The sequence below is a fragment of the Oreochromis niloticus genome, linkage group LG6, assembly GCF_001858045.2.
Source record: "Oreochromis niloticus isolate F11D_XX linkage group LG6, O_niloticus_UMD_NMBU, whole genome shotgun sequence".
Classification (NCBI taxonomy): domain Eukaryota; kingdom Metazoa; phylum Chordata; class Actinopteri; order Cichliformes; family Cichlidae; genus Oreochromis; species Oreochromis niloticus.
Window position 1 is genome coordinate 25,134,656 of NC_031971.2, and position 26,127 is coordinate 25,160,782.

At 38.2% G+C, this 26,127-nt stretch overlaps 2 protein-coding genes across 10 annotated transcripts in view; one reads left to right on the forward strand and one right to left on the reverse strand.

Annotated features, from left to right (window-relative positions):
- Nucleotides 1-8,704, forward strand: part of palm3 (paralemmin 3) — a 33,625-nt gene extending 24,921 nt beyond the window's left edge. For 5 of the 7 annotated variants that reach the window (XM_005469930.3, XM_013272975.2, XM_005469929.2 and 2 more), the window contains 5 exons: nucleotides 2,431-2,558; nucleotides 3,166-3,238; nucleotides 5,136-5,160; nucleotides 5,744-5,794; nucleotides 6,904-8,704. In XM_005469930.3, coding sequence (XP_005469987.1) covers nucleotides 2,431-2,558; nucleotides 3,166-3,238; nucleotides 5,136-5,160; nucleotides 5,744-5,794; nucleotides 6,904-7,868 — 1,242 coding nt within the window. In that variant the 3' untranslated portion in view covers nucleotides 7,869-8,704. The remainder of the gene's footprint in view (nucleotides 1-2,430; nucleotides 2,559-3,165; nucleotides 3,239-5,135; nucleotides 5,161-5,743; nucleotides 5,795-6,903) is intronic. The other 2 variants (XM_005469931.2, XM_005469932.2) reach the window with 2 other exon arrangements.
- Nucleotides 8,705-16,605: 7,901 nt separating this feature from the next.
- Nucleotides 16,606-20,115, reverse strand: LOC109202420 (uncharacterized). Of its 3 annotated transcripts, none has more exons than XM_025907788.1 (3): nucleotides 19,798-20,115; nucleotides 19,407-19,688; nucleotides 16,606-17,600 (listed from the first exon to the last, which is right to left on the reverse strand). In XM_025907788.1, exons 1-3 carry the CDS (start codon nucleotides 20,012-20,014, stop codon nucleotides 17,554-17,556), a joined length of 546 nt encoding a protein of 181 aa, XP_025763573.1. In that variant the 5' UTR covers nucleotides 20,015-20,115; the 3' UTR covers nucleotides 16,606-17,553. The 3 variants fall into 3 exon arrangements, with proteins under 3 accessions (XP_025763573.1, XP_025763574.1, XP_025763572.1); XM_025907789.1 differs by lacking the exon at nucleotides 16,606-17,600 and adding an exon at nucleotides 17,788-18,162; XM_025907787.1 differs by lacking the exon at nucleotides 16,606-17,600 and adding an exon at nucleotides 18,840-18,945.
- Between the last annotated feature and the right edge of the window lie 6,012 nt (nucleotides 20,116-26,127).

Consider the following 26,127-nt stretch of genomic DNA (forward strand, 5'->3'; position numbering starts at 1 on the left):
TACAGTATTAGAAAGCTTTTCAACTTTACTGATTCAAACATATGCCCCAAGTCACATTTATTTGTTTCATCATTTTGTTACCGTACCTTCGAAGTAAAAGTTGTTAAGCATCTAAAAGATCTTCCTACACAGTTAGTAGTTGTGCACACACCTCTTGCGTCAGGTCTTGTGTTGGTAGCTTAAGGTGGCAGTAGAGTTGAAATTATATACAGTGTGTTGATTGTGTGCATAGACAATAGACAGTTTGTTTTTTTAAAGGATGTAGTCACCATGATTTCAGCTGCTGGTTTGTCCTGTTACGAAACCTGACCATTTTCATTGTGGGATTTTGAAATTAGACACGATGGATATGAAGCTGCATGTTTACTGACTAACCACTTGAGAGTGACATATTGTTAACTAATCAGCAGTACCCTTTATAATCCTCCTGTCTGAGTCTTAAAATTACTATAATTTATAAAATGAATAATGTTCTATTTAATGTGACCTGAAACAGTGTTTGAGTCCAGTAAAGTCATCAGGAAAGTGTTTACTGAGGTCACAGACCAAGGGGGCAGAGGGCTGTTTTCCCATAAACCTCTATGCAACGATAAGTCTTGGAGCCACGTCCCTCTTTTATTATGTCTGTGGTGTAGACTGTGTTTCATGGATGGTTTGGCAAAGTGCATGATAATGCTGGAAGTCGTAAAATACAGGAGAAAACATGAAAAAACTGAGTGTTGGCAGGCCTCCAGTGCTGCTAATAAGCCAGTTTACCTATTGATTTGCAATGCTGCTTAAAAATATGACTGAAAATGATCTGAGATTAGGGCAGGGCGATATGGCCAAAAATATTTATCACGATATATATTTGAAAATTTGCGATAACGATATAACTGACGATATAATTGATGCGAGACAAAATACAACTCCACAACTTTACTAGCGCAAAAAAACACCATCCATTTATTTTCACTTAAAGAAGCAGCTGTTTTTTTATGTGCATTAAAGCTATATAAAAACTTAACAGTGCAAATGCAAATTCCTTGCTGAAAGTTTAACCAAAAGGCATTTCCAGTAGAAATGGGCTGACATATCCTGAGCATGACCATGTATAATATCCACTTAAGTTAAAAAGAGTTGCTTTGCAACATTAAACTGCAGTGTGCCAAATAAAAAAGTCAAATACATATTTTTCGGACCATAAGGTGCACGGGATTATAAGGCACATTAAGCGAAACAAAGCAGTCAGATAAATCAAACTTTATTCAACTCATTCTTCTGGCTTCCTCCATTTCTGTACCATTGATTCATTAATGCTGTATTCTATCACAGCTTCTCTATTCCCATGTTGTTGCAGTATGTTAATGACTAACCTTCTATTGTAGATGGATTATCTCAGTTGTTCTCCTGACTAAAGTTTGGTCCGTTTACAGCATCCTGCTATGCGATTGCATTTGTCTCTAACCATCAGGAAACTTCACGTTAACTTTTATTGAGTGGAAAAGTGTTAGCGTTCATCCTCCAGCTTCACTGTTTATGTTATGCTAACATAGCTGTGTCGCTAGCGATCACGTAGCACATCATTATATACCAGCTAGCCCAACTTCAGTAACCTTACAAACGTCACTGCTGTGTAGCTTCCTGTCTTCATTTATGTTGGAAGTGATAGCAGAGCTGTACGTTTGAATTTTTTCAGAAATCTCTCAGTCAGAACATGCTATATCATGCTTAGGTAACTAGCGAAACTAGCGAGCTAACTTCCGCTAGCTTCCTGCTAACTTCTAACTCCGTTAAATGTAATAAATTCTGTTTTCATGGGTGCCTGGATCTTAAACTTCATAGTTACACCTGGTAAAGCAGCAATGCTGATCATTTTATTAAAGATGAAAGAATTTAGACCATTTTTAACTCTTAGTGATGCTGCAGTGTTTGTTTGACTTTGGGACTTGAAGAGAGGGAGTTTAGGACCCAGATTCCTCCCAGATTTACGAGCACCTTAGTCCGACAAATACGGCAATAACGACGGCCACTTGAATGTTCTACAAAAAAAATGTGCTTTGTTGTGTATCTGACGGACAAACACCAAACCAGTTCCACATCACTGAAGTGGCACCATTTTTACAAACCAATTCTGGTTCATCTGTTTCACTCAACAATCGGCCATGAGCGTATGAAAACAAAGGCATTGCGCATGCGCTTTTGACTCATATTCTATCGCGATATTTCATTTTCCTATCGTTGCCTAACATTATACCGGTATTACCGTGAACGGTATAATATGGCCCAGCCCTATCTGAGATATAATCATATTTGCAGTCTATTTCTCCATATTATTACCCTCTAAACACATCAATAATATAATTACATTAATGAACTACAATACTAATGAAAGTTGGTTCACTGTTTCTTTCCCCCTTCATCTCCTTCACCCCTTCTTTGTTCCCGTAGAGGAAGTCGCTGAGAGAGCAGTGGTTAATGGAAGGAGCTCCCTTGTCCCCGACCTCTCTGGACGCTGAGAGCCTTCACTCCCCTCCATGGAGCGACCAGGCCGGGGATATAGAAGAGCACATTGAAAAGTACATCCACAGTTTGTGGGATTTTGTGTGTGTGCATCTGTGTGTTAGTGCTAGAAGACAAGGAAGACATTTTGTGTTTGTCTGAGACAGTTGGCAAAGCAGAGAATGAGAGAAGTGTCACAATTCAGTTGTATTTGCATAGTTGAAACTTCATGTATATTACAGAATACCCTCTTCTGTTTCACTTCTAGTAGTTTTCTTCTCTTTTTTTTTTGCTTTTATTGTACACAATGTATTCTTTGGCAAAACTGAATTTTAATCCTGCCAGTACTGAACTCACGCAGAGAAGGAGCCACACATGAAGAGATTTTTCTGAACTGTAGTGGACAAAGTTGTCAAAGCTCTGAAAATTACAAAGATCCCACTCTAATTATTCCAAAGGTCCACAGCTTTCTGTCACTTTCCAATAAGTCTTCCAGCACATGTTGTACATGGCCTTAAACTAAAATGTGGGGGAAAAGTGCTTGTAGTAGTGATGCCTACTATTATTCTGTTAGGGTAATGTAATATTTACCCAAGTTCTTTTAGACCTTACCGAGTATGAGGATGTTGTTATCATAGGTTTGATTGTGTTTCTTCTTTCTTTGTACGTTTGTGTCCGTCTCAGGTCGCAGTCAGAGAATAAGCAGTTGGCAGAAGAGCAAGAAAAGCTGGAGAAAAGGACAGAGGACGGTGAAACGGTGCGGTAGTTGTGTGCTCACATACACACTCACACACTCACCCACCCACCCAGTCACTATGTGGACACAAAAGGGGTTGGAATATGTGTTGAACAAGCTTGCTCCATCATCTTCCATTAAGCAGAAAATTTCCCACAACCTCTGTCTGTGGCTTTTTGCCATGCATAATGCATTCCACTCTTAATGTACCTTTGATGTAGCACCTCTTGTTCAAAAGCAGGAACTTTATAAATGCAAGCAACCCCGTTATGTAAACAATACGGCACTAGATCCACTCTTGAATTATTGTTTCAGCTCAAGCCAAGGCCGCGTATGTGTACCTCACGTCCGAAGGCCTTTATAGTCGAACAAAAGTCGTCTGTCCTCGTCTACCGTCTGCTCCAGGGTCTTTTAGTAAAGTTTGTCATACTTGCATATCTTAACCTTGGCTTTTGGAGCTCAACTAAAATCAGTAGGAGACGTAAACAGAAGATTCCACTTTTATTAGCTTTTACAGCCTATTAGCCATGTTGGCTGTGGAGAGGAACCTTTGAATGCTTGACCTTATCTTCTGTGAAAATTAAATGTTATAAACAAGCTCAGGCAATAAGGCTTTGATTTTAGTGGGCCAGACTGGGAGTGAGTGAAAGGTACAGTACATCTGATAAACCAAATTCACACTTTTTCTTCACTTCTTGCATGTTTGATGTGGTTAAGCACTTTAGATGGGGTCAACTTTCACTGGTTACAGTGAAACCACATAAATTTTGCTCATCAGCTGCAGCAGCAGCAGCTTGTTTATGGGGAGCTGGCTAAATAAATTGTGTTGAGCGCTAAATCTAAAGGAGGAGGACTGGGACGTAGCTTATTAATGACTCATCCAGCAAACATAAAATCATTATCTCAGTGCAAATCATCAGCTAGTCTCTCCACCCGTGTCACGTCAGCATGATTACGTTGGCCCAAAACATCTGAACCCACAGCAGTGCTGTGCTAGCTTTACACTGACTGAGTGGTGCTGACTCACCTCAGCAGGGGTGAAAGCTCAAGCCACAGCAACAAGTAGATGATAAGTTAGTCAGTATGTGAATAAATGCCATTAACACTGCAATCATTCTACAAGCACGTTCACACACCACAGAAAATAACATGTGGTGACCTTCAAAAAAACTCGACTTACAAAAAAACCAACCAAAATAACACGACACACAAAATGGTGACATGAAAAACTTAATTCCCACAGATAATCTACATAAACAGCCACTGTGACTTCACCCACTGGTTGTAAACAGCATAAACTTCAGCATTATAGTTACTGCCACGTTTAGATTTTTTGAATCAGAAGTGACTATGTTTGGATATGAGGCTGTAGAGCTAAGTTTTAGGCTAAAATGCCAAAATTTCAGTCACTAAAAGTGGAGAATGAGCTTCTTGGATGGTCTGCAATTAGGTAATTGCATTAGAAATGCCCCAAAGGGCATCAACATCACAATAACGGTTGAGAGAGTCAGTGACTCGAATTAGCAGAGGTGACGCCAGCAGGCAGCTGCTGGCTACAGCCACAGTCTGTTCAGAAATAAAGCTTCATTTCTTTCTATCACGCTATTGTGGTTGTTGCTTTTTTAATGTTTGTATTTTATGACAGAGCATTGACTTTAAGTACCCTTAAAATGTGCATCGTCTTTTTTTGGCTGCTCCCTTTAGGGGTTGCCACAGCAGATCATCTGTCTCAATCTCATCATATCTCGCCCATTTGAAGGGGAAAGTTTAATCAGTTTAGATCAGTTTAAGCTGCACTTGTCTCAACTGATTATAGTGTTGGGTAGAAATGAGCAAACTTTAGAAAGTCAACACTTCACAATGTCACCATTTGAGTACAATACATTTAATTTGTCCCCTGTTCCTTTTTACCCAACAGGTAAAAATGTCACATGCTGGAGAAGGTAAGTAGATGAACATTTCTTTGGGAATTAAGAAATGTTAAAATTTGGTGCTTTGCTTTTCATTGTCTTCTTTAATCAAAGAAAGTGATAAATTCAGTAAATTAACCCTGAAAAATAGTTACATTTTAAATTCATAGAGAATTTGTATGTATAAATGTAGAGTGAGGCATTGCTGTCATCCATCTGCCTGCTTCACTTAACACTCACATGGTATTCTGTCCAAAGCCTTTCAATGTGTGCGTGCACACTTTTCTGGCACCTACCAACTGTCAGTCAACAGCTGCGCTACTAATTCTGCTTTTACTTAATTGCATCAGTCCATACTGGTTAGATTTCATTTCTTTAATTCTGGGACTTCTTCCAGCTTTTCTTTCTTTACTTGCAGTGGATTGTGAATGGACGTCATCCTATAGAAAGAATAACGTAATTTAGTCAGGACATGACAGCTTATCCGAAGCACAGGTGTAATAACTGATGCAGTACACCTTATACTGTAAATTCTGATTAATTATTGCGCCATCATGTTCAGCATGCTCGAGTTACACATTACATGTCTGTTAATAACTAATTATTTTGTCCTTAGAAGTGGTCAGTGATGTTGCACAGAATGGAGAAAACAATTCAACTGGATCAGGTGGGCATAGGACATTCACCTCAACAGAATATCATCCAGAAACATCCAGGCTTTTATTAAAATCTCCATCATCATCCTGAGCCTGATAAAATCTTATCCTTTCTTTGTTCTTCCTCTTGTTAATTCTTATCTAATCACCAGCTTGTGCTGACCCTGTTTATCTCACCTCAAAGACCACGTAATTCCCTGCAGATGTGCTTGTCTATATGAGTTGTATACACTGATAGAAATTTGCATTATAAAGGACAGAGTGGCACGCGCGTACCTATGCTGCACAGGAAGATCATATGTTCTGTTATGAATAATTACACATGTTGGATAAGGGTTTGAATTTAAATATATGCTAATAGAAACCTAAGTGCATAACTTGCATTTTTATAGTTCAGCAGGTTCGTGGACATGTCCGTTGGGATGCTACTCAAGCTGTTAAAGTAGACAAAAGAGTTGGTGAAATGTAATCAACCCATCCATTTATATTGAAATCATCCAGTGCCTAGAACTTTCTTGTCCAGACTGCAGAATTTAAATGGCTTCAAAAACATTAGTTGGCATACTGTATCTAGTTTAAGTCCAGTCCTCAGTTTACATTCTCGTGTGTCCAACTCTGTATTAAGCTAATACTTCTTTACCTCATGGCCGAGCCTAAAAGGTTTAGCATATATTTATTTTCCTTTATTATTTAGATATATACGCATATCTAAATGATGTTGAGACATTTCAACATCAGCTAAAAAAATATATCTATATTATTATTATTTTTCTTTTTTAATGTATTTTTATCTGATGTTGAAATGGTCAATATGTTCTGCTTCATTCAAACGGATACCTCTCTTCATTAGTATGCACTTCATGGAGCAGGTCAATAATTTTTCCATCTAATGGATCATTCATGGATAGAAAACCGTTTGGTTAATTGTTGTACATGAATTGGCTGCACTGAGCTAATGATGTAAAAAGCAACCTCTAATTGTATTGAAAAGCTGCTTCTACACCAGCCATTATGAAAGTTTATAATCAGTGTAAAAGGTTCAGTTCAATATTAATGAATGAAGAACATTTTTAATGAATTTTGTTGACCTTTATTGATATGTATTTGTTGGTTTCTTCAGAAACAACTGAAGATGATACGGAGGAAAACCAAGAGGCACCACTGGATGAAAATGGGGTCATTGTAACCAATGGTGTGGAAAACACTGAAGTTAGTGCTTCAGATGAAAATAATCAGTCACTCACTAATGGGCCAACCAGTGATGTTAGTGTGGAGATGGGAAAGAATTTGGATGTTTCTGAGGAAGATCCGGTCCAGGTTCCAAATACCAATGTTAAAGAAGAGGAGGAAGAAGAAGGGACTCTGGTGATGAGAGCAGAATGCATCTTCATCACAGATGATGGGGATGATGTTTCTGGAGAGGTTGTGTCGCAGGCAGATCAACAGGAATCCGTGCAGTCAGACCAGATCCTTCTGCCAAATCCAGAAGGAGAAGCCAGAAAAGAGGGAGGGGAGGCTGCAGAGGTGGATGTACAAACAGAAACTTTTACAGAGCCAGAGAGTGAGCCATTGGGAGACATAGATGATAGCATAAAGGCAAATCCAGGTGAAGATGAAGATAAAGATGTAAAAACTGAGGGCCAGGACAACGATTTGAAAGATCCAGCCTGTGTGCAGTCGCAGTCCCTAATCAGTCCTCCAGAGAGCACTGCGGTGGCTTTGTTGCCTGTCTATACTGAGGCACAACCTTCTAATCTTAGTCCCGATCTACAGGTTCAAGCTGAAGAATCAGCAGCAGTACCAGAGGAAACTGAGGCAGCATCAAAAGCACATGAGGCTACCTGTCTTACTGATCAGTTCCAGGAGGTGCCTCTGTCTGATGCCCAAGAAAACCAAAGAACAGAGGCAGGGCCTGGGGAACAGGAACCCCTTCTGTTGAACGCCAAAGCCCCCAGCACTATGGTAGAGCCAGCAGGCGCTGACAGCCCAGCCAATGCAGAGGCACAGAGCCCAAACGCAGCTAGCCAGGGAGCAGCGTCTGAGTCACCCAAGCCCAAAAAATGCGACTGCTGCTCTGTCATGTAAATGCCCTCTGTGTACATGCATTTGCTCTCAACCTCTTCACTCTGCCAGTATCCTTTAGCCTGTGCATTGGCTGCTCAGTTCATAACAATTACTTCCCTCATCTCTTTGTTTTGTGCATCCATCCATTTTTTTTAATAAGAATGCCTGGAAGCTGCTTCCCTTTCCTCCACTGTCCACTGCCAACATTCCTAGTATTCCTCTTGAAATTTCCTCATCCCCAGTCTCAAGCTTTGATGCTGCAACAGGAAGTGTGCTCGCTCCAACATGAGGAGAGGAATCATATGGACTGAACTAGTTTTAAAGTGGAACTACAGTTTTAAAAAGAAAAAAAAAACAGTTTTTTGGGCCACACTGTTTTGAGTTTGATATAATTCTCTTCAGAGAAAAAAAACGATTTCATGTATTTTACATTATTTGCTGAAGTCATTTTGTAGTTTTAAAAATCTGAGTTGTAACTAGAAAATTGCAATGATATGGAAAGGTTCATAAAGTTCTGGAGATATTCTGTTTTACTGACTTGAAGCTGGACTGTTAATGCTTTAGGCCTTTTAATAAATGTTTTTAATCCCACTACAGTAGCCTAAACAGGTTTAACCAACTGACTATTTGGTTAAATTGTGTCATTTATAAACAGTGTGCTCCATTGATAGTTAAAAAAATATTACCTAAAAGTATGATACATATGGGTTTGGTTTTTTTTAATTCTTAACATGGAAGGCCTGGAATTCCTGAGATGACTCTGTTACAAATGTACATACTGTATACAGAAAGCGTGTATAATTTTTTGAAATGATTTAATGATTAAACTGTCATTTGCAATACTCTTCTTAACATAACCTGGTCTGCATTCAGAGTTTTTGTTCTTCAAATACTGGATTTGTCCCAAAACATCATCAATGCTTCATGCAAAAGAAATACAAAAACGACTGTATTACATTTTTTCTCTGTTCATGGTTTTTTATCTAGTTATATAGACACCACTAGGAAACAGAATTTAAGATTCAGGTTGAGAAATCCCAAGACACAAAACTTAACTTTGCATGTATTACTTCATACAGTTTACTTTTAGATTGTATTTATTGATTTTTATTTTGGACATACTGCTTAGAAAAAGATATGTTAAAGCATTGAAAGGTGAATCATGAGTGCACACTGGACCAGTCTTCCAAATGTATGCACATTAAGCTTTTTATTATGAAAGAAATAAGGGAACTAGTCATCACCTTTTGGCAGTAGCTGTTGTTCCCTTCAACATGTCTCACTGCAAGAGCTTCTCCCAGGTCTTGGGATAGTCCCATGGATAACAGCAGGGTCCTCTTATGGACCAGACTGAAGCTGGAGTCTTTGGAGAAAGGACTGCAGCATGTCCTCGAACTTAAAAGAAGTCCTGCTGAGCTGAGAGCTCCCAGAATCTCTGCTCCATCTGACAACAAAGACATTTCAAAGAATTATTGCATGGGGATCCTGTACCTCTCTAAACTAGGTGCAAACATCACTGTGCAGATGTGCTGTGCATGGATACATTTGTCCAAGCTATAAATTACATATAATTTGTTATTATAGCCAACCCTTTCTTTCAACACCAAGATTAAGTCTACTGACCTACATGCTTATTTCTTTCAATTTAAGATTTCTTTCATTTATTATTATAGAATTTCTTTATCGTGTATCATCATTTTATACAGGGATATCTCAGGGATTAAATGAGCAGTTTAAAGTCTTCACACTGGCAGAAGGCAAAGTTTCACTGGTCCGGCCCACTTTAGATCAGTGTGAGCTGTATGTGGCCATTGATATAAAATGAGTTTGACATCCATGTCACACCTAGGACAGGTTGCTAGTCAGTTGCAGAGCTAACAGAGAGAGACAGACAATAAAATCCCACCTACAGCCAATTTAGAATTATTGGTTGAGCTAATATGCACATGTCTGGACTTCAGAAAGAAGCCAGAGTACCTGGAGAGAGCCCACTCAGGCACAGGGAGAACATATGACCCCCAGACAGACATGAGCCAGCCAACTGCTGCGTTCAAACCCAGGAAATTCCTGCTGGGAGGTAACAGTGCTAGTCACTGCTTTTGTGCATAGCATTGCGAAACAGTCAGTCCTCCATCGCCATTGCTCTTTCCTCACAATGTTTTCAAACAGACTTTTTCCTCAGTGCGAGATATTGCCCAACCGGTGTTATTACTTGGCTATAGCCAACTCTGGTAAAGAGGACTCAAGAATGACTTAAAAAGCAGTTGTTCAGTTACTTGGTGCAAAACCACAAATCACAAGAGCTCAGTGTTAGATTTGGTAATATGTAGGGGAGCATCTGAGAAAGAACTTCTCATTTATGCTTTAATAACCTGAAACCTGAACAATTAAAAAACTTGCACACAATATATTGGAACAGCCTGTATCGTGTTAACATTATTACTAGATTTTCATATTTAAGATTTTCTCTCTATGGGGAGAGCAGATGATGAATTTTACGCTTGAAGCAGCTACGCTGGCAAAGGTACTTAAACCAACCCAAAAGCTTTCAAAAGTCTCTGCTAAATAAAGCAAAAGTGAGGTTTTAATATTTTTCCATTTCTTCTCAATTTAAAACATAGATTTATCACAACTGATAAAATAAAGAGTGCATGCAACTTGAGGTCATTGACCATTTGTTACTCAAATATTGCATTAGACTGAATGTTGAATTTACCAAACATGGTGTAAACAACACACAATCCTTTCACCCATCCTGGAATTTCCAGAACTACAAAACTGAGAATGTGAAAGAACTGAACTAGAAGGAGAACCTCTTTACCAGACACATTTTCAGTGAGACCCCACGTTGCAACGGACATCATGTTTGCGGTACTTCTCACAGTTCTCTGTTTGGTGTCTGTGAGCCGTTCAGCTCCTCTGGCCTGTGAAAAGTTGGTCAAGCCTTTGGAACAGTTTGATATTCAAAATGTGATGGGAAGGTGGTCTTTAGTCGCTGTCAGTCTGAAAGATTGGGAAAATGAGAACTTTGTAAGAAGAAAAGACAGTATAGCTGTTGATATCCGGAACTCCTCGTACATCGAAGCTGAACGAGTTGCTGGCAGATGCCAGTATGATCTCCTTGACTTTACTTTGGAAGGCCACATATTAACCATGAAGGCGGGAAACGTCAACCTCACTGGAACTTTGTTTTATACATCCTGTGCAGACTGTATGGTGCTCACCATGCACATCAAGTCCCCCACTTACTGCACAGTGGAGTTCTACCTACTTAGCCGGAGGAGACAGCTGGAGCAGAAGGAGATGGAGGAGTTCAGTACTCAAGTGCTGTGTCTCAGCATGCCTCCACCTATTGTGATGGATCCTAAAACGGAGCTTTGTCCTATAGAGACAACCAACCAACAAACCGACCAGAGAACAATAGAAGCCCCATAAAGGGAGCAAGGGGGAAGAAGAAGAAGGAGACGAAGAAGGCAGTTAGCTTCAATGTGCTGAATGTCAGCGTATAGTGTGACAAAAAGAATAACAATTGATGATCATGTGTTGGAAGCTATAAAAACGAGTTCTAATTCTCCATTTTTTTAATCTGTTTTTTTATGTTTAAGGTCCAACAACAGCTTGTTGAACCTGTTGTTGTTGGATGCTGCTATGAGTTCTATGTGATCCATTATATAGTGCATTTATTCATATCTTGCAAATGACATACTGCATATCAAAAAATGTCTGTGTTTTTGCTTGTAAATTACCATGCTAGACCAAGACTGTAAAATGATTTTTAGTGTAAATGTATAACTTTAATCTCAGAAGTTCTCAGTCTTTTCTCTGCATATACCCCACTATACCACTTCATCATTTTTAAATCACCTTGATAAGCCCTTTTACACAGAAGTTAATAGAAGCTCTCTGAAAAATGTATTCAAATATACAAATATACAGTATACTCAGAGGTTAATCAAAGTATTTTGTTTAACCAAGAGCATCAAACTAGTAGCTTTAGCTAACGGTATTTCTCCATATCTTTGGATGTACTAATGTTATATTATTAACCTACTGAAACTGCTAGTGCATCAAATGTAGCACGCTAGTACATTTTCATATGCTGTTAATTAAATTCCTATGTTGCGTATTATGATGATACCTTTTTTTCCCTTGTCCTCGGGAAGAGCAAAGTGGGAAACTGTAGCATCATAATAAACCAAACTAAAGCAATTATGGGTTCACATGGAAGTATTCACAGTCTGCTTCAGTATTCCCAGTGTGGATATCATTCCTGCAGAACATGACACAGTGTGCAAACAAAGATAAAGTCTGTTTTGTTTTGTTTTGCAGTGGGAAATTGTGAAACTTGAGATTAATGACATCCAGTTTAATAAAAATGTCTATCCACATATAGTACTTTCATGATATTTCATGTTCTTCATGTCGCATATTTGGTAAGCAATAGGTCACACCTTTTAAAATGTGTGCTTATCTTTAAGATAGATAGAATAAGAATGTGAAAATATAGCTTTCAATCAGCATCAATTCATGACAAAAATTAGTTCACTGTTTGACTTTTTCATTATTTTATTGATGATAGAATAAAAGTGTATCCCTATTCTGTAACTGAACCTGATTTTGCTACAGTTCACAGAAATTTCTGCTATTTCAAAATCCCAGAACCCGTAGAGTGGACTCTGCCCTCTGTTATTGCCAGTGTTGCATAACTGGGGGGTTCTGATCCAACTAAATAGTTGTACACAGTACAGAAGAGGGTAACTGGCTTCAGCACTATTTTATAGCAGTTTATATGATTTTAAAGAAATATATGTACGTCTATATTGACGTTCTTATTCAGTAAACTTCTCTTATTTAGTTTGAAGCTTTTACATGCTGTGAACTGTTCTAACATAACATCCAGCTAATTGCAAAAATATGCCAAACTGAAAATATTTTAACCGTTCAGAAGCTTCCTTAAATAACAACAGAAAATGTACATACTGTATACAGAAAGCGTGTATGATTTTTTTTTTTTGAAATGATTTAATGATTAAACTGTCATTTGCAATACTCTTCTTAACATAACCTGGTCTGCATTCAGAGTTTTTTTTTTTCTTCAAATACTGGATTTGTCCCAAAACATCATCAATGCTTCATGCAAAAGAAATACAAACGACTGTATTACATTTTTTCTCTGTTCATGGTTTTTTATCTAGTTATATAGACACCACTAGGAAACAGAATTTAAGATTCAGGTTGAGAAATCCCAAGACACAAAACTTAACTTTGCATGTATTACTACAAACAGTTTACTTTTACATTGTATTTATTGATTTTTATTTTGGATACAAAACAGTGAGTGCACACTGGACCAGTCTTCCAAATGTATGCACATGAAGTTTTTTATTATGAAAGAAATAAGGGAACTAGTCATCACCTTTTGGCAGTAGCTGTTGTTCCCTTCAACATGTCTCACTGCAAGAGCTTCTCCCAGGTCTTGGGATAGTCCCATGGATAACAGCAGGGTCCTCTTGTGGACCAGACTGAAGCTGGAGTCTTTGGAGAAAGGACTGCAGCATGTCCTCAAACTGAAAAGAAGTCCTGCTGAGCTGAGAGCTCCCAGAATCTCTGCTCCATCTGACAACAAAGACATTTCAAAGAATTATTGCATGGGGATCCTGTACCTCTCTAAACTAGGTGCAAACATCACTGTGCAGATGTGCTGTGCATGGATACATTTGTCCAAGCTATAAATTACATATAATTTGTTATTATAGCCAACCCTTTCTTTCAACACCAAGATTAAGTCTACTGACCTACATGCTTATTTCTTTCAATTTAAGATTTCTTTCATTTATTATTATAGCATTTCTTTATCGTGTATCATCATTTTATACAGGGATATCTCAGGGATTAAATGAGCAGTTTAAAGTCTTCACACTGGCAGAAGGCAAAGTTTCACTGGTCCGGCCCACTTTAGATCAGTGTGAGCTGTATGTGGCCATTGATATAAAATGAGTTTGACATCCATGTCACACCTAGGACAGGTTGCTAGTCAGTTGCAGAGCTAACAGAGAGAGACAGACAATAAAATCCCACCTACAGCCAATTTAGAATTATTGGTTGAGCTAATATGCACATGTCTGGACTTCAGAAAGAAGCCAGAGTACCTGGAGAGAGCCCACTCAGGCACAGGGAGAACATATGACCCCCAGACAGACATGAGCCAGCCAACTGCTGCGTTCAAACCCAGGAAATTCCTGCTGGGAGGTAACAGTGCTAGTCACTGCTTTTGTGCATAGCATTGCGAAACAGTCAGTCCTCCATCGCCATTGCTCTTTCCTCACAATGTTTTCAAACAGACTTTTTCCTCAGTGCGAGATATTGCCCAACCGGTGTTATTACTTGGCTATAGCCAACTGTGGTAAAGAGGACTCAAGAATGACTTAAAAAGCAGTTGTTCAGTTACTTGGTGCAAAACCACAAATCACAAGAGCTCAGTGTTAGATTTGGTAATATGTAGGGGAGCATCTGAGAAAGAACTTCTCATTTATGCTTTAATAACCTGAAACCTGAACAATTAAAAAACTTGCACACAATATATTGGAACAGCCTGTATCGCGTTAACATTATTACTAGATTTTCATATTTAAGATTCTCTCTCTATGGGGAGAGCAGATGATGAATTTTACGCTTGAAGCAGCTACGCTGGCAAAGGTACTTAAACCAACCCAAAAACTTTCAAAAGTCTCTGCTAAATAAAGCAAAAGTGAGGTTTTAATATTTTTCCATTTCTTCTCAATTTAAAACATAGATTTATCACAACTGATAAAATAAAGAGTGCATGCAACTTGAGGTCATTGACCATTTGTTACTCAAATATTGCATTAGACTGAATGTTGAATTTACCAAACATGGTGTAAACAACACACAATCCTTTCACCCATCCTGGAATTTCCAGAACTACAAAACTGAGAATGTGAAAGAACTGAACTAGAAGGAGAACCTCTTTACCAGACACATTTTCAGTGAGACCCCACGTTGCAACGGACATCATGTTTGCGATACTTCTCACAGTTCTCTGTTTGGTGTCTGTGAGCCGTTCAGCTCCTCTGGCCTGTGAAAAGTTGGTCAAGCCTTCGGAACAGTTTGATATTCAAAATGTGACGGGAAGGTGGTCTTTAGTCGCTGTCAGTCTGAAAAATCCTCCATTTCAGTTCATTGAGAGAAGTAAAGCCAGTGTAGTTGTTGATATCCGCAACTCCTCGTACATCACAGCCGAACGAGTTGCTGGCAGATGCCAGTATAATCTCTTTGACTTTACTTTGGAAGGCCACATCTTAACCATGAAGGCGGGAAACGTCAACCTCACTGGAACTTTGTTTTATACATCCTGTGCAGACTGTATGGTGCTCACCATGCACATCAAGTCCCCCACTTACCGCACAGTGGAGTTCTACCTACTTAGCCGGAGGAGACAGCTGGAGCAGAAGGAGATGGAGGAGTTCAGTGCTCAAGTGCTGTGTCTCAGCATGCCTCCACCTATTGTGATGGATCCTAAAACGGAGCTTTGTCCTATAGAGACAACCAACCAACAAACCGACGAGAGAACAATAGAAGTCCCATAAAGGGAGCAAGGGGGAAGAAGAAGAAGGAGACGAAGAAGGCAGTTAGCTTCAATGTGCTGAATGTCAGCGTATAGTGTGACAAAAAGAATAACAATTGATGATCATGTGTTGGAAGCTATAAAAACGAGTTCTAATTCTCCTTTTTTTTAATCTGTGTTTTTATGTTTAAGGTCCAACAACAGCTTGTTGAACCTGTTGTTGTTGGATGCTGTTCTGAGTTCTATGTGATCCATTATATAGTGCATTTATTCATATCTTGCAAATGACATACTGCATATCAAAAAATGTCTGTTTTTGTTTGTAAATTACCATGCTAGACCAAGACTGTAAAATGATTTTTATTGTAAATGTATAACTTTAATCTCAGAAGTTCTCAGTCTTTTCTCTGCATATACCCCACTATACCACTTCATCATTTTTAAATCACCTTGATAAGCCCTTTTACACAGAAGTTAATAGAAGCTCTCTGAAAAATGTATTCAAATATACAAATATACAGTATACTCAGAGGTTAATCAAAGTATTTTGTTTAACCAAGAGCATCAAACTAGTAGCTTTAGCTAATGGTATTTCTCCATATCTTTGGATGTACTAATTTTATATTATTAACCTACTGAAACTGCTAGTGCATCAAATGTAGCATGCTAGTACATTTTCATATGCTGTTAATTAAATTCCTATGTTGCGTATTATGATGATACCTTTTTTTCCCTTGTCCTCGGGAAGAGCAAAGTGGGAAACTGTAGCATCATAATAAACCAAACTAAAGCAATTATGGGTTCACATGGAAGTATTCACAGTCTGCTTCAGTATTCCCAGTGTGGATATCATTCCTGCAGAACATGACACAGTGTGCAAACAAAGATAAAGTCTGTTTTGTTTTGTTTTGCAGTGGGAAATTGTGAAACTTGAGATTAATGACATCCAGTTTAACAAAAATGTCTATTCTCACATGGTTTCATGATATTTCATGTTCTTCATGTCGCATATTTGGTAAGCAATAGGTCACACCTTTTAAAATGTGTGCTTATCTTTAAGATAGATAGAATAAGAATGTGAAAATATAGCTTTCAATCAGCATCAATTCATGACAAAAATTTGTTCACTGTTTGACTTTTTCATTATTTTATTGATGATAGAATAAAAGTGTATCCCTATTCTGTAACTGAACCTGATTTTGCTACAGTTCACAGAAATTTCTGCTATTTCAAAATCCCAGAACCCGTAGAGTGGACTCTGCCCTCTGTTATTGCCAGTGTTGCATAACTGGGGGGTTCTGATCCAACTAAATAGTTGTACACAGTACAGAAGAGGGTAACTGGCTTCAGCACTATTTTATAGCAGTTTATATGATTTTAAAGAAATATATGTACGTCTATATTGACGTTCTTATTCAGTAAACTTCTCTTATTTAGTTTGAAGCTTTTACATGCTGTGAACTGTTCTAACATAACATCCAGCTAATTGCAAAAATATGCCAAACTGAAAATATTTTTAGCCCTTCAGAAGCTTCCTTAAATACCAATAAACAATGAGTGCTGCAGCTTTCAGTACCACACTACATATTATCAATAAATGCAGTCTGCTAAATAAATTGAACCCTTTCATTTATATTTATATCATCCAGTGTCTAGAATTTCTGTTCAGACTGCAAAATTCACCAAGAGTTGTGTTCAACTCTTCAATCAGCCATTGCTTCTTTGCTTTGTGACGTAGCATAAAGGTTTAGAACATTTTATAATTCTTCTCTTTTTGTTTTGTTTATTTGTTGCTGTTTTTGAAATGGTTGATACATTTTGTTAAACAGCAGAATGAACTCATCCTAACCAATGGTAGGGAAAACCTTGCTCGAGGGCAGAATAATCAGTCAGTTGCTAACAGGCCAATCACACCCACTGTTCTTAGCATGAGGATGGAAATGGATTTGGGTCTTCCTGAGGCAGATCCTGCTCGGGTTTCAAATGACAATGTTAAAGAGTGGGAGGAAGAAAAGGGGCACTCTGGTGATGAGAGCAGATGATGATGGGTATGATGTTTCTGGAGAGGTTATGTAGCAGGCAGATCAACAGGAGTCCACGCAGTCAGATTAAATCCTTCTGCTAAATCCAGAAGTAGGCGACGAGGGAGTGAGGAAAGGGGGGTAAGGCTGTGTGGGAGGAAGTAAAAACAGAAACTTTTACAGAGAAGAGTGAGTCACTCACAGGCATAGATGGTAGCATTAAGACAAATCAAGATGACGATTGAGAGATAAAAACTGAATCAGGACAGAAAATTGGAAGGCCCAGAGTGTCTTTGTTGTTTTTCGGTGTCTGTGCCTTTTGTTCCCTTCAGCATGTCTCACTGCATGTGGCTCTACCAGCTCCTGGGATTGTCCCATGGATAACAGCAGGGTCCTTATGTGGATCAAACCAAAGTCAGAGGCTCTGGACTCGCCTGGAGTAAGGGAATGCAACATGTCTTCTAGGTGAAAATAACTCTTGCTGAGCTGAGAACTCCCAGGACGTCTGTCCTGCCTGACGACTGGATTTCAAAGAGCAATTACATAAGGATCCTGCGCCAGGAGCTGGATAGTGGTCAACCTGCTGCTTTATACGAAAGTGTTCAGCAGAGATTAGAAGCCCAGTTTCCAAGGAAGATGGCGGTGAATCCAAATCCAAATCCAATTTATTTATATAGCACATTTAAAAACAAAAGGTTTGCCCAAAGTGCTGTACAGAAACAAAAGGGTAAAACACAAGATAAAACCACTGACACTCACATAAAAACATAATAAAACACATCAAAAAACACATCAACTCACGCCAGTCTGAACGCTATCGAAAAAAGGTGTGTTTTCAAAAGTGTTTTAAAAACAGGAAACGAAGATGCCTGTCTAATATTTAAAGGCAGCGTATTCATAGTTTGGTGGCCATAATTGAAAAGGCTCATTCTCCTCTACGTTTGAGCCTTGATTTTGGGACAACCAACAGCAGCTGGTCAGCTGATCTGAGGGTCCGTGAAGGAATGTAAGGCTGAAGTAACTCGGAAAGGTATGGGGGAGCAAGACCATTAAGGCATTTATAAACCAGTGTTAGGACTTTGAAATTAATTCTGTCATGAACGGGAAGCCAATGAAGAGAAGACAGGACAGGTGTTACATGTTCATGCCTGTGGGTACCAGTCAAGAGGCGGGCAGCAGCATTTTGAATAGTCATTTTTTTAATTAAATTGAATTTTCTTCCACATCTAGATTCAGGTTGTGGTTTAATTTGAGTGAACCTGGTAGAGAAAAACAAAATAACATTATTTTTTCCTACTCAGACTGTAATTTATTATAAAACAACAGACAGATTTGCTTCCACTGCCTTTCTTATTGTTTTTTTGTTTGTGTTTGTTTACATTTGCCTCAGTACAAAGTATTGTACAATAGTTGGGTTGCGGTCACGTGGTTCTGATGACGTGCGGAGGCAGCGCGATTTTTGAGTGGAGGGCGGAAGTAAACATGGAGGACACTGTGGAGAGTCAGGAGAGCAGCTATTGTGCAACTTTAGACCCCGTTTTTTAGTGGGCTATTAGAATCTGGTGTAATGTGTTTAATTCACTATGTTAATTTAATGTAATTATTTTTTTTAATCAACAAAAAAACATGTTGCGTCTAAACAAAAAATATATTTATATGTTTCTCACCACAGAAACCTTACATTACGGATATCTTTACTTATCTGTGAAAGGAGACTGTCTGGAATCTGGCAATATAAGAACCATAGCAGTGTACAAAAACCTGTGGTGTGTGCCTGACGGTAATAAGTGCCACTTTTTCTTTTTTTCTGAATAAAATGGTATGGATTTACTCTGTGATTAAAAAATTACAAACATGTAATATGTAACTTGGACCATAATCATTACAGATAATGGCATCTTTTTCTCTTTGACATGATTCTTGTTTGTTTTACATCTCAGCACAATATCTTACCTGGATAAGTGAATGTCTCATTCACACTGAAGTCTTCTGGTTGTGGATTCTCAGCTGGAAGCTGCAGTTCGGGGTTCTCCACTGTCACTAGGCTCAAATCCGGGCTCTCAGCCGTCTGTTGCATATCCAAAATCGCCTCTGCACATCGATGCTGTTCTGCCTTAAGCTTCATTCTTTTCTCTCGTTTGAGAACTGATTCCGATCTGGGTTTTCGTTCGTAGCCGAGATTGACCGTCGGAGCCCAGTCCTCCGACTCTTCGTCATCCAAAGCACTTGGGCAGCCTATAGTCCCAATCAAGTCAATATTAGACTACTAACTTAAAAGCACTAAGTAAACGAGAATTTAACGACAACCTAATGCTAATAAGTTCGTTTGCAAACATAACATTACCTCTGACGAAGTGGTCGCTGCAGACACGGGCATTGGCAGACTCTGCTCCTCCCGACTGTAAACGTAAATTTAAAATCCATTTTTTCCTACGTTTTTCGGTTAGAATTTTCCATTTTTCTCCTCTTCGTTGGGCTATTTTTGGTACCCTAAAATACCGTTTATCGGTTTCTCTGGTCGACCTACTGGAGCATCCGTAAACACAACAGGACATAGGCATTTTGCGTACTGTCTGTCTGTGATTTTGCGCTTATCTTTTTCACTTCCGACCGCCAGTCAAATTTCGCGCTTTACGTCGACGTCACGTCCACGTCAAATGAAACCTAGCTATTAGGGCTATGACCTAATTTGTCAATCTGGATAAAAATTAGTAAGACATTAAATGCAGAAACTAGAACAAAATCAAGTCAAGTGAAACTGAAGCTGAAGAAAGGGCGAATAAATATAAACTATTTATAGTGGCCTAGGTTCAACATGAAGGTTTAGTGTTTTACCATTTTAAGAGTTTTTATACAGTTTATTTTACTGCTTGATGGAGCTAATTTTGCTTTGTTAGAATCTCTGCTCACACAAGAGATCACTGTCAGAGTTTTGAATAAGCAAAGGTGTGAGACACAACAACATAGACCTGGTGCCTCAACAAATAAACACAAGATATATCATAAAAAGTAGATTTCTCTGTGGAAGTGCATTTGATCTACTTAAGAAGTTTAATTTTATTTAAGTCTAACTGCTCACATTGCATGTTTCCAAAATGTATGCACATTTTGTGCAAATGAGCTTTTTCATTAGTATGCATGCAAATATATCCATCCATCCACGTATTAATCATAACTCATGTTGATTTTCAGTTTCTTCCCCAAATATCACAAATATCACACTAAATACTGAATTTACTAAATCTCACAAAAACATTACACTTATGTTTTTGTGTGTAAGTTTATTTTAATTCATAAACAAGACCAAGACCAACACAGCCGGTGTAAACAACGCCCAATCATGTTCTTTGGTTTCACAATTCCCAAATCAACATATCCAGGATCTTTTGTATTCCAAAGGTAAATATGTGAAACTGAACTACAAAACCAGAACATCTTTACCAGACAAAGTTTCAGTGAGAAGCACAGTACAGAGAGCACAATACACGCCGCCGCTCTTCGTCATGAAACTGAACAGCTTCATCATTAGTCTAACATTCTTTCATACATCCTGTCCAAACTGTGCTGCTGGCATCATGTCCTCCACCTACAAGTCAGTTAACCTTTTCAACCAGAGGAGAGCTGGAGCAGAAGGAGATGGAGGAATTCAGTGCTCAAGTGGGGTGCCTCCACCTACTGTGACAGATCCTACCAAGGAGCTCTGTTACTACACAGAAATCTGTCTAAGTGAACCAAATGAAGGTTGTGTGTTGGAAACCCTAACAGGCTTTCATTTCTTTATATATGTATATTAAATAAGCGAAAATCCACTCTTGGTCCTCTACCAGAGGCCTGGGAGCTTGAGGGTCCTGCGCAGTATCTTCACTGTTTCTAGGGCTGCGCTCTTCTGGACAGAGAGCTCCGATGTTGTGTCTGGGATCTGCTGGAGCCACTCGCCTGGCTTGGGAGTCACTGCACCTAGTGATATTCATTTATATGACGCAACTTTTTTTACTGATTGCATATGCATTGCTAATTCTGACTTACATTATTTATATCTTGGACATAATATACTACACCGAAAAATATACAAACGCCCACACACTGAATGTTTTTCATTATAAACTGACAGTATTTTAATAAACTTCAATCTTGGAATGTTTTTTCCTCACATTATTATCATCCTACTCTTGCTTCATAACTAGTATATATGAGTCTTGTACCTCAAGATAACTATACAATTAATTCTAAGTGCATGTACTTAGTTGTATTTCAGTACATCTTTGGATGTACTGAAATTAGATCATTATGATCTTTTATGATATTATACCTTTAGTATAGTTGTTCTGTGTGACATATGTTACTTTTTTGATCCCAAGAAGAACAACTTAAAAACTAAAACTAAACCAATTATCAGTATACTTAAATAAAGTCTACTACTTAAAAAAAAAGAAAAAAAAAGAAGAAGCTCTGGCTATCATTAATGATTAACAAAGAGCATTTGTTGTGTTACAGAGATCATTGATATTGGCTCATATTGTTGGGTCTGACTGTCATTTTTGATTAAATAATTAATTTAATTTGTTAAGTTATGGGAATTTAGTATATAATTTTAAACATTTTAATTAGAAATAATAGGCCTTTAATAAATCAAATATAGAATCTTACAGCTTTAGATAACATTAATAATTTATTATCTTAGTCTGTTCATTTAGATGGATAGTTCAACCACTTATATTTTTGGGTTACAGATACCAAAACACACAAGAATATCCCACATTTTTTGATGCTTACAAACTAAAAAGGTTTTATTAAATAAACTCCTACAAATCATGAACTGAATAGAGAACTTTAAACAGACGTGATGCAGTCAGACACAAAAATATGCATGCCATGTCGTAGTCACTGGGTTGTTTGTACCTGCTTCATCTTCTTCATCTTGTTGATAAATACAAACATTTGAATTTAAACAAAACAAAGATATCATAAGAATATAACGATGTTGCCTATAAAGACAAGTTAATGATGGCAGTGTGCTCATTCTCTGAAATTATGGATTTTTCTTTTTTTATGATGAAATAAAAGCAAATCCCAGTTATGTAATTACATCAGAATTCGAAACGGTTTCAGAAAAATGTCGGAGAATCTGCGTGTAGAGGGAGGACTCTGCCCTCTGGCTCTGATAGTGTTGCATAACTGTGGGGTTTCTGACCAAATCAAATAGTTGCACACGAAGTGCAGCAGAGGGTAAGTAAATATCTGCACCATTACCTCCACCCATGTTTTTAATCATTCATAGTTTATTGTACCGTAACAGAATATTATGAATAGGTGCTTTATTTCAGTAAATTAAACAATAAAGTTTAGCATCTTAATTTATCATAACAAGAATAATTAGATTTGAAATCAGAAATAAGATTGAATAATTTGACTTTACAGATTCAAACTTATTTTGAATTTTATTCATTTGGAATCTTTTATGTACTCCAAACTCCATATTTCAGCATGCAATTAATTGTAGAAAATATGCAACACCAAGCTGATTTTTATCCTCTCCCAACCTGAATAAGTTTGCCAAAGTACAATAAAAAAGGATAAGGGTTTGCAGCTTTCATTAGCACACCACCTGTTGTTAATATGTGCTGTTTATTCAACTCCTGGCATTTCATGCCTTACAATATGTTTGGACAGCCTGAATCTGGGAACAGTAAATAAAAACAATTTGACTTCACAGTGTTACACCACAGGTACTGGAATAGAGAAACCAGTCAGCGGGTAAAACTTCACTGTGAACAATCAATAGTCACAGGCAGGACTTCAAAATATTGTTTAGTTTTCCAATCACGGAAACCACAGGTGAAAAATTACCGTGCTTTTTTCTCCTGTATTGTGAAACTACATGTTTCTGAAACAACTATAAAACCACCCGGCACACATCACCGTCTCCAAAGGAGGTTTGAAACTGCAGTGTGACTGACAATATTTCACTGACTGCCTACTAATAGCTTGACATGATTTTTGCTGCGCTTTCTCTTCTTTGTTTGGTGGCTGTGAGTCATTCAGCTCCTCTGACCTGCGAGGAGTTGGTCCGTCCATTAGACCGACTCAATCTTCATCATTTGAAGGGGAAATGGGCTTTAGTTGCTGGCAGTTTGAGCCACCTACCTTTCCTGGAGCGATTTAAACAAAGAGACAGTGCCTCTGTGAACTTCTACAGCAACACCAGTGAAACTCATATTTCCTACACCCGCAGCATCAGCTTACACAACGAGTGCCAGTATAACACCTACAACATCACTCTGAATGGCAGCAGTTACACCTTTGACGGGACAGAGAATGACAACTTCAGTGCAAACTTTGCCCATACGTCTTGCCATGACTGCATGCTGATGCACATGAGAATGGAGTCGGGGGAAAGGCAGCATTTTTACCTGTTCAGTCGGAGGAGACAGCTGGAGCAGAAGGAGATGGAGGAGTTCAGGGCTCAGGTGGAGTGTCTCAACATGCCTGCACCTGCTGTGATGGATCCCACCAAGGCGCTTTGTCCCGAAGAGACTGCCAGCGATCCGGCAGCACAGCCTGAAGAAAAAACAGAGGGACAGAAGGAATAAGAGAAAGTGAAAATTCTCGCTCTGATTTAGTGGATGAACATAAAATTAAAAAAAATCTTTATTCCAGTGATTCTGTCTGTTACACATGCTCCTCAATGTAGAGAAATAAACAGTCATGCATTGTAAACCATTACACCTGCTGTAAGTCTGATATTTGATTTTGTAACTTGAAATAAATGATTGTTATTTCTATGATACAGTGTTTGTTTTTCAGCTCATTGGAAGATGTATCACCTTCACCACTATATTATTCTCTTATTCATAGGTTGGTGTATCTCAGGCATGTTTGAGGAGATATTTTAAGGTGCAAATTTTAATTCTAAATTCAAAACCCAAATAAATTAATTAATTAAAAACATGAAAACTGTTAAAACACAAAAACTAGCATTTCTTAACTTTTACCTCAGGAGTTCCCATCAAACAGTGAGTTGACATTTTTTTGTTTTAATAATGACACACTATTAATTAATCAATTATTATTAATCCAATGATCATACCTTAATCATAATATATATAAATGCTTACTTAGACTTTATAAATGATAAAATGAACATGTTATATGTGAGCTTATTAAACCAGAATAAGCTTTTATATCTGTATTTATAAACTGCATACTAAGGAGGAGTATTGCTCTATAAATGATGAATTGAGCACTTACTTATTTCTTATTAATGTTTCATAGTGTGCCATTATTATAAAGTTTGACCTTGTTTGGCTTCGTTTGCAAGCTGAGCGGGCATCCATTTGTCACAAGGGTGTCGATTCCAACCTCGGGCCCTTGCTGCATGTTTTCCCACGTGCTCTTTTCCCTGCTTTCCCGTCACTCTTCACTGTGTTATCTAATAAAGGTGAAATAGCCCATAAAAAATTAATTTAAAAAAGCTTGCCAACTTCTGTGATGTGAACTGTATGAAGACAGTGTCATAGAGGCATTTTTGTGTCTTCATTGTCTTTCCGTTTGAGATGGACAGTTGAATAATGTAGCCGAAACACCCGCTGTGGAGACAGTGTGTGAAACGATGGAAAATGTACCACTGCAAGATGGTATATTTTGTCATTGAGACAGTCCGTGGTTGGGTCTGCTAACTTTTTTGTTTCATTTTATTCATACAGCACATTTCATTACATGCAAACTCAATGTGCTTAACACAGAAGGTCAAAACTTTTATTGGTCATGGTGTGTTTTCTGGCATATAAAAAAAAACATGCAGATCTTAACAAGGCTGAAAATTAAAATTTCATCAGAGGGCCTTTAAGACATTCTTGAAAGGGAAAAATTAGATGCTTTGAGCACATAAGACTCATTTCATCATAAGTGCCTGTAATATTATCAAATAAAATTTAGTTTGCCAAACAAACATATTAGAAGTACTTTGCTAGTAAAAAGGACCCAAACTGCTTTAATTCTTCGTGGCATAGATTCAGTTCAGTTCAACTCAGTTTTACTTATATATTGCTAATTAACAACAAAAACAGTCACATAAAGGATCAGCAAAGTGCTGGAAACATTCCTCACAGATTTTGGTCCAAGGTGACAACAAAGCCTCACACAGTTGCTGCAGTGTTGGTGAGCCCTTGTGAATTGTAGCCTCGGTTTCCTGCTCTTAACTCTCAGGGATTGGACCTGGTGTGGTCTTCTGCTGCTGTAGCCCATTATCAATGTGTTGCACGTTGAAAGATGCTCTTCTGCCACCTGCTTCAGATGCTTCTGCATACCTTTTTTGCAACAAGTGGTTTGTTGAGTTACTGTTTCCTTCCTATTATTTCAAAATGGTCTAGCCATCCTCCCCTGACCTCGGTAACATCAATAAGGCACTTTGGCTGAGAGAACTAAATAACGTTAGTAATGGTTTTGAGAGAAAATCCCAGCAGATAAGCAGTTTGTGGAATACTTTGACCAGCCTGTCTGGTTCTTAACAACCACGCCATGTTCAAAGTCACTTAAATCACCTTTCTTCCCCATTACGATGCTCAGTTTGAACTTCAGCAGCTCATCTCAACCATGTCTACATGCCTAAATGCATTATGTTGCTGCCTTGTGATTTGCTGATTAGATATTTGCAGGTACAAGCAGCCGAACAGCT

Coding starts and splice junctions, on each gene's coding strand:
- LOC109202420 (XM_025907787.1), bottom strand. CDS start 20,014: ATGCCTATGTCCTGTTGTGTTTACGGATGCTCCAGTAGGTCGACCAGA. Junction 19,689..19,797: donor CAGCGACCACTTCGTCAGAG/GTAATGTTATGT, acceptor TTGGGACTATAG/GCTGCCCAAGTGCTTTGGAT. Junction 18,946..19,406: donor TGAGACATTCACTTATCCAG/GTAAGATATTGT, acceptor GACTCTCCACAG/TGTCCTCCATGTTTACTTCC.